This window comes from Carettochelys insculpta, chromosome 28 (assembly GCF_033958435.1).
Source record: "Carettochelys insculpta isolate YL-2023 chromosome 28, ASM3395843v1, whole genome shotgun sequence".
In the NCBI taxonomy this organism is placed as follows: Eukaryota; Metazoa; Chordata; order Testudines; family Carettochelyidae; genus Carettochelys; species Carettochelys insculpta.
The window spans coordinates 9,047,159-9,062,766 of NC_134164.1; the positions used below are offsets into that span (position 1 = coordinate 9,047,159).

General features: G+C 41.9%; 1 protein-coding gene across 2 annotated transcripts in view; it reads right to left on the minus strand.

The window, feature by feature from the left end:
• TANC2 (tetratricopeptide repeat, ankyrin repeat and coiled-coil containing 2) overlaps positions 1-15,608 on the minus strand; it is a 703,794-nt gene that overhangs the window by 114,571 nt on the left and 573,615 nt on the right. For both annotated transcript variants that reach the window (XM_074978796.1, XM_074978797.1), the window contains 2 exons: positions 5,887-6,168; positions 3,453-3,586 (listed from right to left, as the gene is read on the minus strand). In XM_074978796.1, coding sequence (XP_074834897.1) covers positions 3,453-3,586; positions 5,887-6,168 — 416 coding nt within the window. The remainder of the gene's footprint in view (positions 1-3,452; positions 3,587-5,886; positions 6,169-15,608) is intronic.

Below are 15,608 nucleotides of genomic sequence, written 5' to 3' on the forward strand. Positions count from 1 at the left end.
CAGTGAAGCTGATGGCATATTTTCACTTTCTATTTTTATAGCCTATATCCACAATTACTTAAACCTTTACTCTTTTATTTATAATGAGCAGGTTATTTTTATTTATTGTTCTGACACTGCATACTGACAACATCCTTCACAACTGACACTGGCAAAGAGATGGAACATCAGTACTTAGGGCTATTTAATGTCTCATCTCTCTTCTGTGTTTCTTTAAAAATTACTCATTGATGGTGACACACACATAGTGTATCTTGATGTCGGTTTCCCTGCTACTCCAAATAAACAGCTTCTACAAACTTTAATTCATTATTAGACCTTAGTTTTGATAAGGGCTGCAGTTTATTATACCACTGATGTCATCACTCAATGTCTACGTGAAATATATTGTAATATGATAAAAACAGGATTTTTTCAATTAGAGCCTAATGGAAAAAAGAATTTCAATCCCTGACATGACACCAGAATTGTTTCCTAAAAGACTTTTTTCAAAGTTTTCCATGAAGCATGAGCTTTCGCCCGTCCCCCACCCTGAATGGCTGCTGACAAAGATATAAAGGTCAACTAATCATCTGAGGCACTGGTCACCTCAGAGAGGACACACTATGCTTTGGAATCCAGTGACAGATAATTTTGGAATCAAGCTATGTTTACAATAGTCAGGATAAGATTGCATCTGTTGCATAGCTTGTTCAGCTGGCAGAGATGCTACAACATGAGGCTGCATATGTCCCCTGCCTTATACAGGTTGATCCTCTCTCATCTGGCATCCTCAGGATCTGACTGGTGTTGAACTAGAGAATTGCCGGACCACAGGAAGTCAATATTATCTAGCACATTACTCACACTTCTACTGCTTACTGGGCACTTAGAAGATATTTGGGGGAAAATTTCAGCTAAACAACAGATATTTGACAACTGGCTGTTAAAAGACCTTCCAAACGGAACTGTGGCCAAGGTACTGCAGGTCAGATCTTTTGGCTTAAAAAACATGACTTGTTTTTCTTTCATCTCTAATTGATCAGAAATGCCAAAAGAAAAGCCACAGCTTTTGGATAGGAAATAGAATATGCCACACTGGCTGAAACAACATCATACCCTTTGACTTTGGCTTTTTAAAATTACGTTCTTTGAAAGGAAAGGAGCAGATTGGAGCTAAAAATATATCCATTTGTCAGATACGCATCCAGCAGGATTATTTGAGAAGTGAAACAAGTCTTTTGAAAAATGAGATATTTTAGGGAGAGATAACGCACTTATTGGCCGTTCAGTGTGTGATGTGTACAAAGTACAAGGAACATAATGACTAATGTATGCTGAACAATGCAGAGTTGGCAGTTGCATTTCTTTCCAAGAGCCATATGTGGAAGAGGAGAACACTTGCTAAAGTTCTAATATTTATTCAATTTATATTTAATTTATTTATACAAAGATTTATCACACGCGCTTTGCCTTGCCATATGGACGCTATGTAAAACAAATATCAGGCAGGATTACACCTGATAGAAAAGCCAAGCAAATTAACTATTGGCAGTCATTTAGTGCTAATTCTGTGCTGGACGTTTCCATCCCCAGTGCAGGAATGGGGAACAGGAAAGCACAGACTATACGCAACCTTTTAAAAAGTGTAGCAGCAGCAAAGCTTCCCAGAGTTTTTAGCAGCATTACACCACCTTCACACCAAAGCACAGAATCACAGAATCACAGGGCTGGAAGGGACCTCAGGAGGTCATCTAGTCCAGCCCCCTACTTCAAGCAGGATCAACCCCCACTAAGTCACCCCAGCCAGGACCTTGTCCAGCCAGGACTTGAAAACCTCAAGGGATGGAGAATCCACCACCTCTCTAGGTAACACATTCCAATGCTTCACCACCCGCCTGGTGAAGTAGTTTTTCCTAATATCTAACCGACACCTCTTCCTCTTCCACTTCAGGCCATTACTCCTTGTTCTGCCATCTGACACCAATGAGAACAGTTTCTCACCCTCCTTTTCAGAGCTGCCCTTCAGGAAGTTGAAGGCTGCTATTAAATCACCTCTAAGTCTTCTCTTCTGTAAACTAAACAAGCCCAAATCCCTCAGCCTATCCTCATAGGTCTTGTGCTCTAGGCCCTTAATCATTTTTGTTGCCCTTTGCTGAACCTGCTCCAGCAAATCTACATCCTTTTTATACTAGGGGGACCAAAACTGGACACAATATTCCAGATTTGGCCTCACCAGAGCTGAATAAAGAGGAATAATTACTTCTCTAGATCTTCTCAAAATGCTCCTCATAATGCACCCTAGTATATCGTTAGCCTTCTTGGACTGTTTACTCATATCCAGCCTTTCATCCACTAAAACCCCGAGGTCCCTTTCCATTGTACTGCTGCTGAGCCAGTCGGTCCCCAGCCTGTTACAATGCTTGGGATTCTTCTGCCCCAGGTGCAGGACTCTACACTTCTCATTACTGAACCGCATCAGATTTCTTTTGGCCCAGTCCTCCAATTTATCCAGGTCCCTCTGGATTCTCCTTCTACCCGCCAATGTATCTACCTCTCCCCCTAGTTTTGTGTCATCCGCAAAGTAGGGCTGTATCTGAGATACCATCTAGCTCAGTATTGGAGGGGTAGCCGTGTTAGTCTGGATCTGTAACAGCAACAAAGGGTCCTGTGGCACCTTATAGAATAACAGAAAAGTTTTGACCACCAGCTTTCATGAGCACAGACTCACTTCATCAGATGCATCTGATGAAGTGAGTCCGTGCTCACGAAAGCTCATGCTCAAAACTTTTCTGTTAGTCTATAAGGTGCCACAGGACCCTTCGCTGCATCTAGCTCAGGCGATAGATGTCAACCTCTGGTAATATGATATATAATCCTTTCCAGAAGTGAGTCTGTGCTCACGAAAGCTCATGCTCAAAACTTTTCTGTTATTCTATAAGGTGCCACAGGACCCTTTGTTGCATCTAGCTCAGGCGATAGATGTCAACCTCTGGCAATATGATATACAATCCTTTCCAGGCAACTGATTTGGAAATCACTTATTGAAGAGTTATGACCCCTTTATGTAAACTTTGACCGAAAAGGTGCAACTATCCCACAACACAAAACAATTTGATTACTAGATCTTCATCCGAGAGGTCAAGCTACCAACCAATTATCTCTTAAAAAAGCAAGCACCGGACATTCACTCAGCAATGTCACCTGGAATTCACTCCATTCTCTAAGAAAGAGGAACAATTACTGTGGGAACTCTGTTGCATTATGACATGCTTGCTTGCTGTCTGCTGGCTGGAAAAGATTAATACTCAGAGTACAAGGCAAACTCTTGATGCAATGGGAATTTCACTGTAAATAGAAATAGCTTTTTTGGGGTAACAAAGCTGCTCTAGAAGGTCTGACCCCTGCCCTCTCTTCTAGCAATTAAACAGGACTCATTCCCAGGAAAGGCTATGAAGAATTGCTTCCAGTACCTGTGCGGCGAGTCTCCGCATGGCCTCTTCTTGGCGTCTGCGCATTTCAGGTGTTCCAGGGCAGCTTCCACTCGTGATTGACGAGTGAGCAGAAGGTGGCTGTGTTAAGGGTAGCTCTCTATTTGCATCTACATCTGTACCAAACAAAGAGGATAGCAGATAACTACAGGCCTGCCATACACAGATATGACAAAGTATGCTGTAAGGTATCTTGTGACAATCCATTCAGACAGTTAATATATCTTGTGTAAGCAGTCTAAGGGTAGGTCTGCACAGCAATTATTTCTAAATAACTATTCTAGCATCTATTCGACACAAAGGCTATTTCAAAATAAATTTGAGATTTCTTCATGTTAACCTTAGTCATTAGATACATGCAATATTTAGTGAATTTAAAGCTCATGATAATGTACCCCCTCTCCTTAGAGTCAGCTATATTGTTGGGCAATATTGTACTACTTAGGCCCAAGACCTCTCAGCTAAATGTTTCTTTTAATTTAGTCCTGAGCCTTCCTTGAGCACAGAAAGCCAAATTGTTCTGAATGCCTTAGAAGTTTCGTAACATATATAAGTGGGAACCATTTAACCCAGTAACTAACAGCCCAATTCACAACCCAGTAGAGCAACCAGAAAGAGTGAAATATGTCATTTAGAAGAGCATTAGGCTTTTAGGATGGATCTGCAAGAAAAGAATGATTTATACTGGAATCATCTCTGGAGTGTAACTGAATCTAAATCTCATTTAATCAGATTTGCATGCTTGGGTAGCGTGATGCTGCACAAACTAGAAGCCTTCTGTAAACTTCAGGATACTTGGCATTGTTTTCATTGTTATCTCTTTCAAACTACATTACTTTGCAACTGGAAGTTACTGATTTTTATTAAAAATTGCACTTAACAACAAATACCCATTAATTGTAATGTGTTAAGAGTATTCTAATAGCAACAATCTCTTCAATTGTAGACCATACTCGCACAGAATTTTCCTGGATGGTATAATACACCCTTGATTATGGCTTGAAATTTAATGCGTAAGTTTAAGAAATTCATTTTTGTACATGTAAATATATCAGCAGCTCTATCTATCTGAGTTATGAGAAACTATAGAGGGGTTATGTTTACTTCCAGCTCACTAATACCAATAATGTACTCCTTATAAGACTTTTGGGTCACCTGATCAATATTTTAGTTCTTATACATATTAACAGGCTTTGTTTTTCAATGAGTGTAAATGTAGATGGGTATGTGGCTTTTTCATTAAAAAATGTGCTGTTTATTATTATGAGGCGCTCAGAGCTCCTTAGTAAACCAACAATCCCAGCCATGATTTTTGATTTGCTCATTTCCCAGAATTTAGAGCTGGGGCTGTATCAAATTTACTGCTACTTAAAGGAAGTGCTGGAGTAAGAACTGAAAGTCTGTGTGTGTTTGCTTTGTACAAGGATCTCTTTTCTGTGCTTTGCATGTGAGAACTGAAAAACATTTGCATATTCAAAGCCTTCAAGTCTTTACTGTGGCTGTGGTGTTCAGTTTGAAAACATTTAAACTATAGCTTCTTTAATCTCCCTCACAATCTCTCTAAATCAAACTGACTCATCCAGCAGGTGCATTGCAGGCTTTTAGTTAAAATACATAAACAAACTCTGCCTTTCATTACACATTGTCCATTTAGCTCTGGAAGGTGACACTGTTTAGTATTTTAGAAAACCAACATTCAGTCTCATTTCAGATCCTTCTATCTGCATTTCTCATTCTAGTAAACAGCATTCATCCAGCAAGATATATAACTATAGTTTTAGTAAGACAGAGTATGCCTTCATTTGTATTTTACCCATCTAAGGGTCATCTAGATATTATTAAGCTGCTGTTGCTTTCTTGCAAGGTAGCTGCATTTCAGTGGCGAGTGAAGTGACTTCTGCTGCTGCACAGGTGGAAACGCTGGGTCATTTTCAAGCAATTTAGAGTCCTATGTCAGACACTGTCCCCAACTGTCAGGCTCAAGGTGCAGAGTGTGATCTGCCCCAAGCTCCTGTATCGGAATAGATGGGGACAGAGCAATTATAGAGTAAAGAATAGGTAATGTGTCCTGAACAAATATGTGCTGTGTTAACGAGCTAGCAGAATAACAGACAGAGGTTTCTCACTACACAGTCCATGAAGGAGAACCTATGATGTGCCCAAACTATGGCACAACAGCAGAAAAGACAGCCTGAATCCTCAGGGGTATTCCCTGGCATGAACTGGTTTGTGCTCCACATTGTCCAGGTCTGGCATATGAACAATAAACTTTAATGGGAGCCCCATGATGGCCGATTTGGCAACAATCTCTAACTGATTGGGGGATGGGTGACTTTGAAATGGAATCCTTGCAGGTGAAAGGTGCCAAACATCAGTCTAAGAGAGTCATACACTTCAGAGCTCTCTCTGTACTTACGTTTTGGGGAGGCATGAGGACTATCAGAAGCAATCTGTCTCATACGTGTGCCATGGCAGCTGAGCGCAACCAGTCTGGAGATAATGGCAGTTTTACCAAATCCAATGTTCCCAACAATCACCACACCTCTGTTCACACTGGCATTGGTACTCTGCAACTGTGCATCTATCTCATGGAACACCCAATCCCGTCCAACAAACACAGACTCCGTGGTGATGCTTGGCACCTCAAAGAGCAGTGGTTTCAGAGAGATGTCTGGAGGTCTGTAAGGTGCAAAACGTACTGTAAAGAGGAAACACAGGGAAAAAAACATACAATTTAGGGCTAGATGACAACACATCTTTTGTAACAAAATCACTCATAATGAACTAGAAGACAACAGTACTCGCACAGAAAAAAGAAGAAAGTTTACAAGACCACTGGGGTTGCACTTATTTCTCAGACTTATTATAAAGGCCCTGTTAACAAGCCCTCATCTCCATTGAAAACCTCTCTTAATCCCCATGTAAATATAGCCAGATAATCTGAGTTTGTCTTCTGCTACAGTGCAAAAACAAAACCATCTTAAAAATGTTAAACGGTATTCATATGGATAGCAAAATGGGGGTTTAACTGAGCTAAACTAAATTGTTTGAGCCATTTCAAATGGACAAACCAACACTCAATGCTTTGTTCTTCATGAAGGAAAATTCTGCCAAAATCAAAATCTTTTCACACAGAAAATGTTAATTCAGCTAACTCTGTTTTCCCTGTGAAAATCCTCCCTTCTCAATGTTTTGATCGGCTCCAGCATAGAGATGTTATCAGCAGGCATTTGGAAAAGCTGAAATGCTTCTTAATGATAAAGACAAAAGTGAGTGAAGCAGTTCATTGCTAGCGAATGTCAACAAAGCTATTCCATCACAGCACTCTTCATGTATTTTGTATATGGCACATCTTTCTACAGAACTGTTCTGATGACAGCCAGCATTTTTAATTGGCACTGTTTTTGTGTCCACCCTTCTATAAAGATAGGCTATTTTAACAATTTTGGGGGGAGAAAAATTATAAAGAAGAAACAACCAAATAATGCTTTTCTATCAGTATGATAATAACAAATAATCCATGAAGTAGGAGACATAAATCCTATGTTTTACATCAATAGAAAAGAATACTTATTATCTCTTGATCTCTCTCTCTCTCTTTCTCTGGGAATTGTAACACCTGAATCAATCAACAGATCAGCACATCTGACTGTCACACAATTCCAGTGTTTGGGAAATTAATCTGCTCTAACATTGTCAATGTTGCAGGTAAGGTTTTATTTGAGGGAGTTGAAATACTTTTTGCTATCTTGGAGATGGAACTGAAAGTCTTATACTGACAATGCTGGATGCCACATAAAGGTGGAAAGGAATACAGACAACATTTCCTTTAACTTCGGGTTTAAAGCTTTGGGTAGACAAGTGAATTGTGATGCAATCTTCTCTGTCATGAAACCAGGTATGTGTTTGTGTTAACTCCCTAATTTTTATCCAGGGCTGGTGCTCCTCAGTAGAGGTCCCCATCAGTGTTCCTTGTAGGCTGAGAACTTGAGGAGCTGACCAGGAGAGATTCAGGTCCTGTCCAGCTGATTAGCAAAGAGCCCACAGCCACCCATAGCTGGCAGCATGAATTTCTATTGGTGGTTCACATCGACACACACCTTGGTGCACATAATAAAATTTATTCCACCCATGGATTTTAAAAAAAATAGTGGGAACGCTGGTCCCCATCAATGTTCCCTGTAATTTTTTTCACTCATGGGGAAAATACATTTTGTTATGTGCACTGAGGCATGTGCGGATACACACCACCAACAGAAACACAAACTGTGGCTGTGGGTACTGTAGGTGCTCTGCTTTACAGCTGGGTAGCATTTGAATCTCTGTTGGGTGACTGCTCAAGTGCTCAGCTTACAGGAAACATTGGTCCCCAGGGTCCCAGAGGGTAGACAGGAAGAAGTGGAAGTGCACTAGGCTAGCAACCAGAGAGAGAAACAGTGCTGCTGAAGCCACTCCTGTCTGTGTCAACTTTCCTGAAGGGATTGAGAAGCTGCAGTGTCATTGAGTTCTTTATATCTGTAATGTTTCACCTCCATTTAAAGGTTACTGCAAGTAAGTAGTTAAACAGCAATTCCCTGTGTTTTGTGCTAACCACAAAACTTGTCAGCTGGAGCTAATCTGCAAGAAGCGCTCTCTGTGCTGTCATTCATTTCCTGAAACATAAGGGCATCTGAAAATGGAGACAGCAAGGACCAGCAGTAGTCTGTCAGCAGGTTTGTTTACCAAGCTCTCTTTTCCTCTGGGTTACCTGTCCCTGCCAGCATGAAACCTGCCTCTTCACCTTCAAACTTGCCAATACGTAACATCACCAAAGCAAAACAAGTGATAAACGGATGAAATACCAAATACTGGTTATTGGCTGTTTCATACCATGATTTGCAGATTGTCATAGTTTTTACAGCACAAAACCCATTTTAAAGATCTCTCCTTACTGTGAGAATTACATAAAACATAACATCCCCTTACTTAAGTCGTCAGTAACAGGGGTTTAACAGTAGCTCTTCACAGCCCTGGTTCAGAATGCTGCCAATTATGCTACAGGACAAATTGCTAGCCTCTGTATTGAACAGCCATTAACAAAGGACTTGAGGCATATCTTCTCATATTTTAAAAACAAACCACCCCTCTTCTGTTAAGATAGATATCAAAGAATACTTGATCATTCGTTTAATTCTGAACATTTAAATGTTTGCTTGTAGCCAATATTCCATAAAGGTTTACAGGGGCAGGAGAAGCATGAACCATTTTTTGCAGATGACTGTATAACTCCCTTGCTGCAGACCAGTGTTACAGCAGAATTCTGAAAACCAATTTTTTCCACAAAGGTAATAAATTATCACAGGTTGCTTTTAAATGCACAAGATGATCAGTTCAGTTCTCCAGGAAAAAAAATTAAAGCACTCCAGTACTGAGACAGAACCAAGGGTGCTTTTCCTCATTTTAAAGAGCTAACATCAAATTCGGAACCTTAACACATGGTTTAAATCGTGATGGGAACTTTCTGAGTCACTGTAGGGGCTCGTCTGCATACTTGACTCAATCTAATTCTTGATCTTCCCCCCCACCCCTCCACTCTCTGATTTGCTCACCTTGATTATCTTTTTCTGATTTGTCCTCCTTGCTTACTGTTTTTGGTTCTCTGTGTCTTAAATATTGAGTCTGTTCTGGTCTGGCTATGGTCTGAAGAAGTGGGTCTGTCCCAGGAAAACTCACCTAATAAACTATTTTGCTAGTCTTTAAAGTGCTACTTGACTGCTTTTTGTTTTGACAACATCAAAATCGTTAGGCTTTACAATTAACTTGCCTGGACAAATTTTCCCATTTACTATTTGTTACCTTAATGATCACAGAGAGCTTCTCCTTTAACCCAAGCCCCACTGCCCTTCAAAAATACACAGTTTATGCTGGAAATTTGGCTGTGGAATGGAAGACCTGGAATGCACCTTAACTGAGGGAAAGGGTATAGCAAGGCTTTATGCCCCTCTTCAACAAAGGCTCTTTCTGCACTGCTGTGGAGATCATTCTTGGCCAAGGGTGGAGTGAGGGCAGTGCAAATGCCGAAGGAACCAACGAGATGTCATACTCAGCTTGACTGGCTACACTCAAACAGGGGGGAATTAGTAGAGGAAGCAGATGTCGGTGGCAATGTAGGCAGCAGTGATCATGAGATGGTTGAGTTCAGGATCCTGACAAAAGGAACAAAGGGAAGCAGCAAAATACAAACCCTGGACTTTAGAAGAGCGAACTTGTACTTCTTCAGAGACCTGATGGACAGGATTACGTGGGATGCTAACATGAGGGGACAAGGAGTTCAGGAGAGCCGGCTGTATTTTAAAGAAGCCTTGCTGAAGGTGCAGGAACATACCATCCTGACCTGCAGTAAGGACGTTACCTTTGAAAAGTTATGGCAATTGGGAGTCAATTGGAAAAAGGCAAATGTTCTGTCCATCTTTAAAAAGGGAAGGAAAAGTCAGGGAACTACAGACTGATCGGGGCAATTTATGCCTGACCGAATTGATTGCCCCTCTATGATGAGGTACTGGCTCTGTGGATACAGGGAAGGCAGTGGACATGAAATACCCTGACTTTGCAAACCTTTTGATACAGTGTTCCACAGGATACTTGCCAGCAAGTTAACTAAGTATGGATTGGATAAAAGTCCTGTAAGGTAGATAGAAAGCTGGCTAGACTGTTGGGCTCAACAGGTAGAAATCAACGGCTCAATGTCTGGTTGGCAGTGGGTATCAAGCAAAGTGCCCTGAGGGCTGGTTCTGAAGGCTGGGTTTGTTCAATGTCTTTATTAATGACTTGGATGATGGGATGGACTGCACCTTTAGCAAGTTCGCATCTGAGTCTTACGTAAGGAAAGAGGTAGATATGCTGGAGGATAGGGATAGGGTCCAGAGTGACCTAGACAAATTGGATGATTGGGCCAAAAGAATTCTGATGAGGTTCAACAAGGACAAGGGCAGAATCCTGCACTTGGGATGGAACAATCCCAAGCATTGTTACAGGCTGAGAACTGACTGGCTAAGCAGCAGTTCTTCAGAAAAGGAACTGGGGATTACATTGGATGAGAAGCTGAATATGAGTCAAAAGTGTGCCCTTGTAGCCAAGACCACCAATGGTATATTCGGATGCATTAGAAGGAGCATTGCTAGCAGATCTAGGGAAGTTATTATTCCCCTTTACTTGGGACTGGTGAGGCCACACCTAAGGTACTGTGTCCAGTTCTGCTCCCCCCCCACCCCCGCCATTACAGAAAGGATGTGGACACATTGTAAAGAGACCAGCAGAAGGCAACAAAAATTATTAGGGGGCTGGAGCACATTCCTTATGAGCACATTATTTTACTGCTGGTAGTAAGCCTCACCCTTCCTGACTGAGCTAACCTTGTTATCCCCAGCCTTGCTCTGGCTTATTTATACCTGGCCCTGCAGATTTCCATGACCAGCATCTGATGAAGTGAGTCTGTGCTCACGAAAGCTCATGCTCAAAACTCTTCTGTTAGCCTATAAGGTGCCACAGAACCCTTTGTTGCTGTTACTTATGAGGAGCGGCTGAGGGATTTGGGCTTATTTAGTCTACAAAAGAGAAGACTTCAACTAGCTGAAGTGGGGATCTAAACAGTGAAGAGTGAGGCTGTTCTTAGTGGATGACAGATGAAAGAACAAGGAGCAATTGTGTCGAGATGTAGTGGTGGAAGCTTAAGTTGGCTATTAGGAAAACTATTTCACTAGGAGGGTGGTGAAGCAGTGGAATGGGTTACCTGTGGAGGAGGTAGAATCTCCATCCTTAGGGCTACGTCTACACAAGAAGAGAAGGTTTTATCGACAAAACTCGCAGAGTGTCCAGATTCCCAAGGCATTCTGTCAGCACATTGACAGAATGCAGCACTTTTGTCAACAGCCATATCCTGCTCCCCAGGGCTACGTCTACACGTGCACCCAACTTCGAAATAGCTTATTTCGATGTTGCGACATCGAAATAGGCTATTTCGATGAATAACGTCTACACGTCCTCCAGGGCTGGCAACGTCGATGTTCAACTTCGACGTTGCTCAGCCCAACATCGAAATAGGCACAACGAGGGAACGTCTACACGGCAAAGTAGCACACATCGAAATAAGGGAGCCAGGCACAGCTGCAGACAGGGTCACGGGGCGGACTCAACAGCAAGCCGCTCCCTTAAAGGGCCCCTCCCAGACACACTTTCATTAAACAGTGCAAGATACACAGAGCCAACAACTAGTTGCAGACCCTGTATATGCAGCACGGACCCCCAGCTGCAGCAGCAGCAGCCAGAAGCCCTGGGCTAAGGGCTGCTGCCCACGGTGACCACAGAGCCCCGCAAGGGCTGGAGAGAGAGTATCTCTCAACCCCCCAGCTGATGGCCGCCATGGAGGACCCCGCTATTTCGATGTTGCGGGACGCGGATCGTCTACACGTCCCTACTTCGATGTTGAACGTCGAAGTAGGGCGCTATTCCCATCCGCTCATGGGGATAGCGACTTCGACGTCTCGCCGCCTAACGTCGATTTCAACTTCGAAATAGCGCCCAACACGTGTAGACGTGACGGGCGCTATTTCGAAGTTACTGCCGCTACTTCGAAGTAGCGTGCACGTGTAGACGCAGCCCAGGAGGCATAACACCTCTGTCAAGAGAGATATGTTAATAGAAAGCTGGTCTGGATGTTCCCGGGGCCATTCATCAACAGACAGGGCTTCCAGAATGCCAGGCAGCCCTGTCTGCTGTGCTTTTGGTAGGCCGTTTTGCTGATAGAGTGGCTGGGCAGTCTGGCTGCTCTATGTTGATGGAGCAGATCACTCTTGCAATGTGCTTGGCAGCTTGGCTGCGATCTGTCAACAGAGGTTTTGTTGTAAGATATCTTCCAACAAAAACTTCAGTTGACAAATCACTGTTATCTAGACATAGTCTGAAGATTTTTGAGTCTCAGCTTGACAAAGCCCTGACTTGAATGATCTAGTTGGTGTTGGTCTTGCTTTTACCAGGGGGTTGGACTTGATGACCTCTTGAAATCTCTTCCAACCCCATGAGTCTATGGCTATGTCTACACGTGCCCCAAACTTCGAAATGGCCATTTGCATGGCCATTTCGAAGTTTACTAATGAAGCGCTGAAATGCATATTCAGCGCTTGATTAGCATGCGGGCGGCAGCCGTGCTTCGAAATTGATGCTCCTTGCCGCCGCGCGGCGCCTCCAGATGGGGCTCCTTTTCGAAAGGATGCCGCCTACTTCGAAGTCCCTTTATTCCCATGAGCTCATTGGAATAAGGGGACTTCGAAGTAGGAGGTGTCCTTTCGAAAAGGAGCCCCGTCTGGACGCGCCGCGCGGCGGCAAGCAGCGTCAATTTCGAAGCACAGCTGCCGCCCGCATGCTAATGAAGTGCTGAATATGCATTTCAGCGCTTCATTAGTAAACTTTGAAATGGCCATTTGCATGGCCATTTCGAAGTTTGGGGCACGTGTAGACACGGCCTATGATCCTCAAACACCCAACATTCATTGGCCATGACTTTTGTTTTGTTGCTTCACACCAGTGCAAAAAATGAATACAGAAATAGGAGTATGCACGACTTTAATACATTTGTATAATAAAACATAAAATGCTGTACCTCGGGTGTGTGATTTTTACTGGCAGAAAAGCAGAGACTTTATCGTCACAAAAAAAAATCTAAAACCCCCAGAACTGTAACAGATTTAACTCATCTAGCTCATTCCCTTGCCTGACTCTGAGCACAAGAATCCTACATTTTATGCACTTTGTATCTCTAACAGTTTAGAGCCTATTTTTGCAGCCATGAAAATTTTCTAAGCCCAGTATATGATTAGATTTAGAATAATACTGTGGAAAAGCAGAAGATTAAAAATAAACACTGCCCTTTCAAAGAGCACACAACACACAGAATAAAACTGAATCCAGACAGTCAGTAAGATTTATGTCTTGCTTTTACCCAAACCTCAGCATCCTTTAAATAGCAAAATGAATAGGACTAAATGTAAGCAGCTCCACTGCTAAGAAGTTATAAGTAGGAGGAAAAGAGATGCAATACTGGATCTAATTAACTCAAGAAATGAAGCAGCAGTCATGTAGCACTTTAAAGACTGACAAAATTATTTATTAGGTAATGAGCTTTTGTGGGACAGATCCACTTCTTCAGATCGGTAACATTTCCAGTACAGACTGACAATTACATACCACAGAGGTCCAAAAAAAAAACACCTGACAAATCAGATACATGGAACTGAAGGACGGGTGAGGGGGAGAGATGCTAATAGTCTTGCCTGAGATTATTACGAATACCAAAGGAAGGGAAAGAGTCCTTCTAACGTGTGAGATAAATGCTGTCTCTATTGAGATCAAGTGTTAATGCATCGAATTTGAGCATGAACTCCAGTTCACATCTCCCTTTGTAATCTGCTGTTAAAGTCTCTTTGCTGTAGAACACATATTCTCAGGTCTTTAACAGAATGGCGCACTCCATTGAAAAGCTCACTGACAAGTTTATGTGTATTAAGATTCTTAATGTATGCCCTGTGCCCATTCATTCTTTGGCAAAGTGTTTGCTCAGTTTGTCCAATGTACATAGTAGAAGGGCATTATGTGCCATATATGCCATCATGTGCCAGCAATTATCTCATGGATAACAAGGACTGTTTCCCTTCCTTTGGTATTCACAATCATCCCAGGCAAGGCTACTAGTATCTCTCCCCCTCATACCTCTTTCAATTGAATGCATCTGATTTGTCAGTTTTTATTTCACTTTTTGGACCTCTATGCTATATAACTGTCAGTCTGTACTGGAAATCCTATTGATCTGAAGAAGTGGGCCTGTTCCATGAAAGCTCATCACCTAACGAATTATTTTGTTAGTCTTTAAATTGCTATATGACTGCTGGTTTGTTTTGTTAGAATACAGACTAACACAGCTACCTCTCTGTTACTATTAAAGAAGTGAAGGTTACTTTCCTGTAACTTAGGTTCTTGAAAATGACTTCCACATCTCATAACCATCATCCCCTTTTCCTCTGAGCCATAATTTCAACTGTAAACTAGAGCAGGCAGTGAAAGGTACAGAGGCAGCTGGCAAGTCATTCCCCTCCCCCTGCCAACATTCATACCCAGAATTCCTCAGAATATTTAGAACCTTCGCTTTACAACAAATAAATTATGTATAGCAATAGTGATATTGCCATTGTCTCCAAAAGCAGTGCACAGAAGAAAGGAGACTGGCATCTGCTACTTCCCATCCTATAGGCTAATCTGCATGGAGATCAGCATTTGCTTTGCCTTTTGCTTGATGCTGATCAGTGGCAGGGAGGTACTTGCTTTGTCTACAGTCATGCTCCTGTGAAACATTGCCTCTCCTGTCTTGATTCTGCTCATATTTACTTTTTGTTCAAATCCAGAACAACATATAAACCAGTCCTGATACTTGTTTCCAGAATGCTAAGAGGCTGAATCCAAATTTGGCCTTATTTGCATGCAAAACAACAGATGTAGGAAGCACAGACTTAGAATGCACAACAATTGCAGTCAGAGTTTATACTGAAAAATTCAGCCAGTACAGTTAATACGATGTGTACAAGATTTGCAGTTTGGAATGCTTCAGATAAACCTGCAAATGGTTTGATCAAAGCATACACTGGCACTGACCTTCCCTGCATCTTCACAGTTTACTGATAAAATGATCTTTTAAGTAAAATATTTCATAATGTGGTCACAAAGATAGCAGGTGATTCCCCCACACAGAAAGGTTAGTCACACAGCATGAGTCATACTGCTGCAATCTTCATCTTCACACAACGGAATTATACCTACAGTAGGGGAGCTTTTTAAAAAATGTATAAATGGTGAGCATCTACCTCCCCTTAAAAGTCAACAGGCAAATCATTTGTGTCTGAAAATATCCCAATGTGTGTTAATATAAAGCAGCATAAAAACTTCATAATTATTTAAGATTAGGCAAATGTTTAATAAAATTCAAGAGTCGAGACTGCCTCTGACATCATAGACATCGTATTTATTAACACATGTTAATACTTACACTTTGCTTTTTACATTTTATTATCAATTCAAAACAAACATTTAAATCTTTTCTTAGTGAGGCCAAAATTG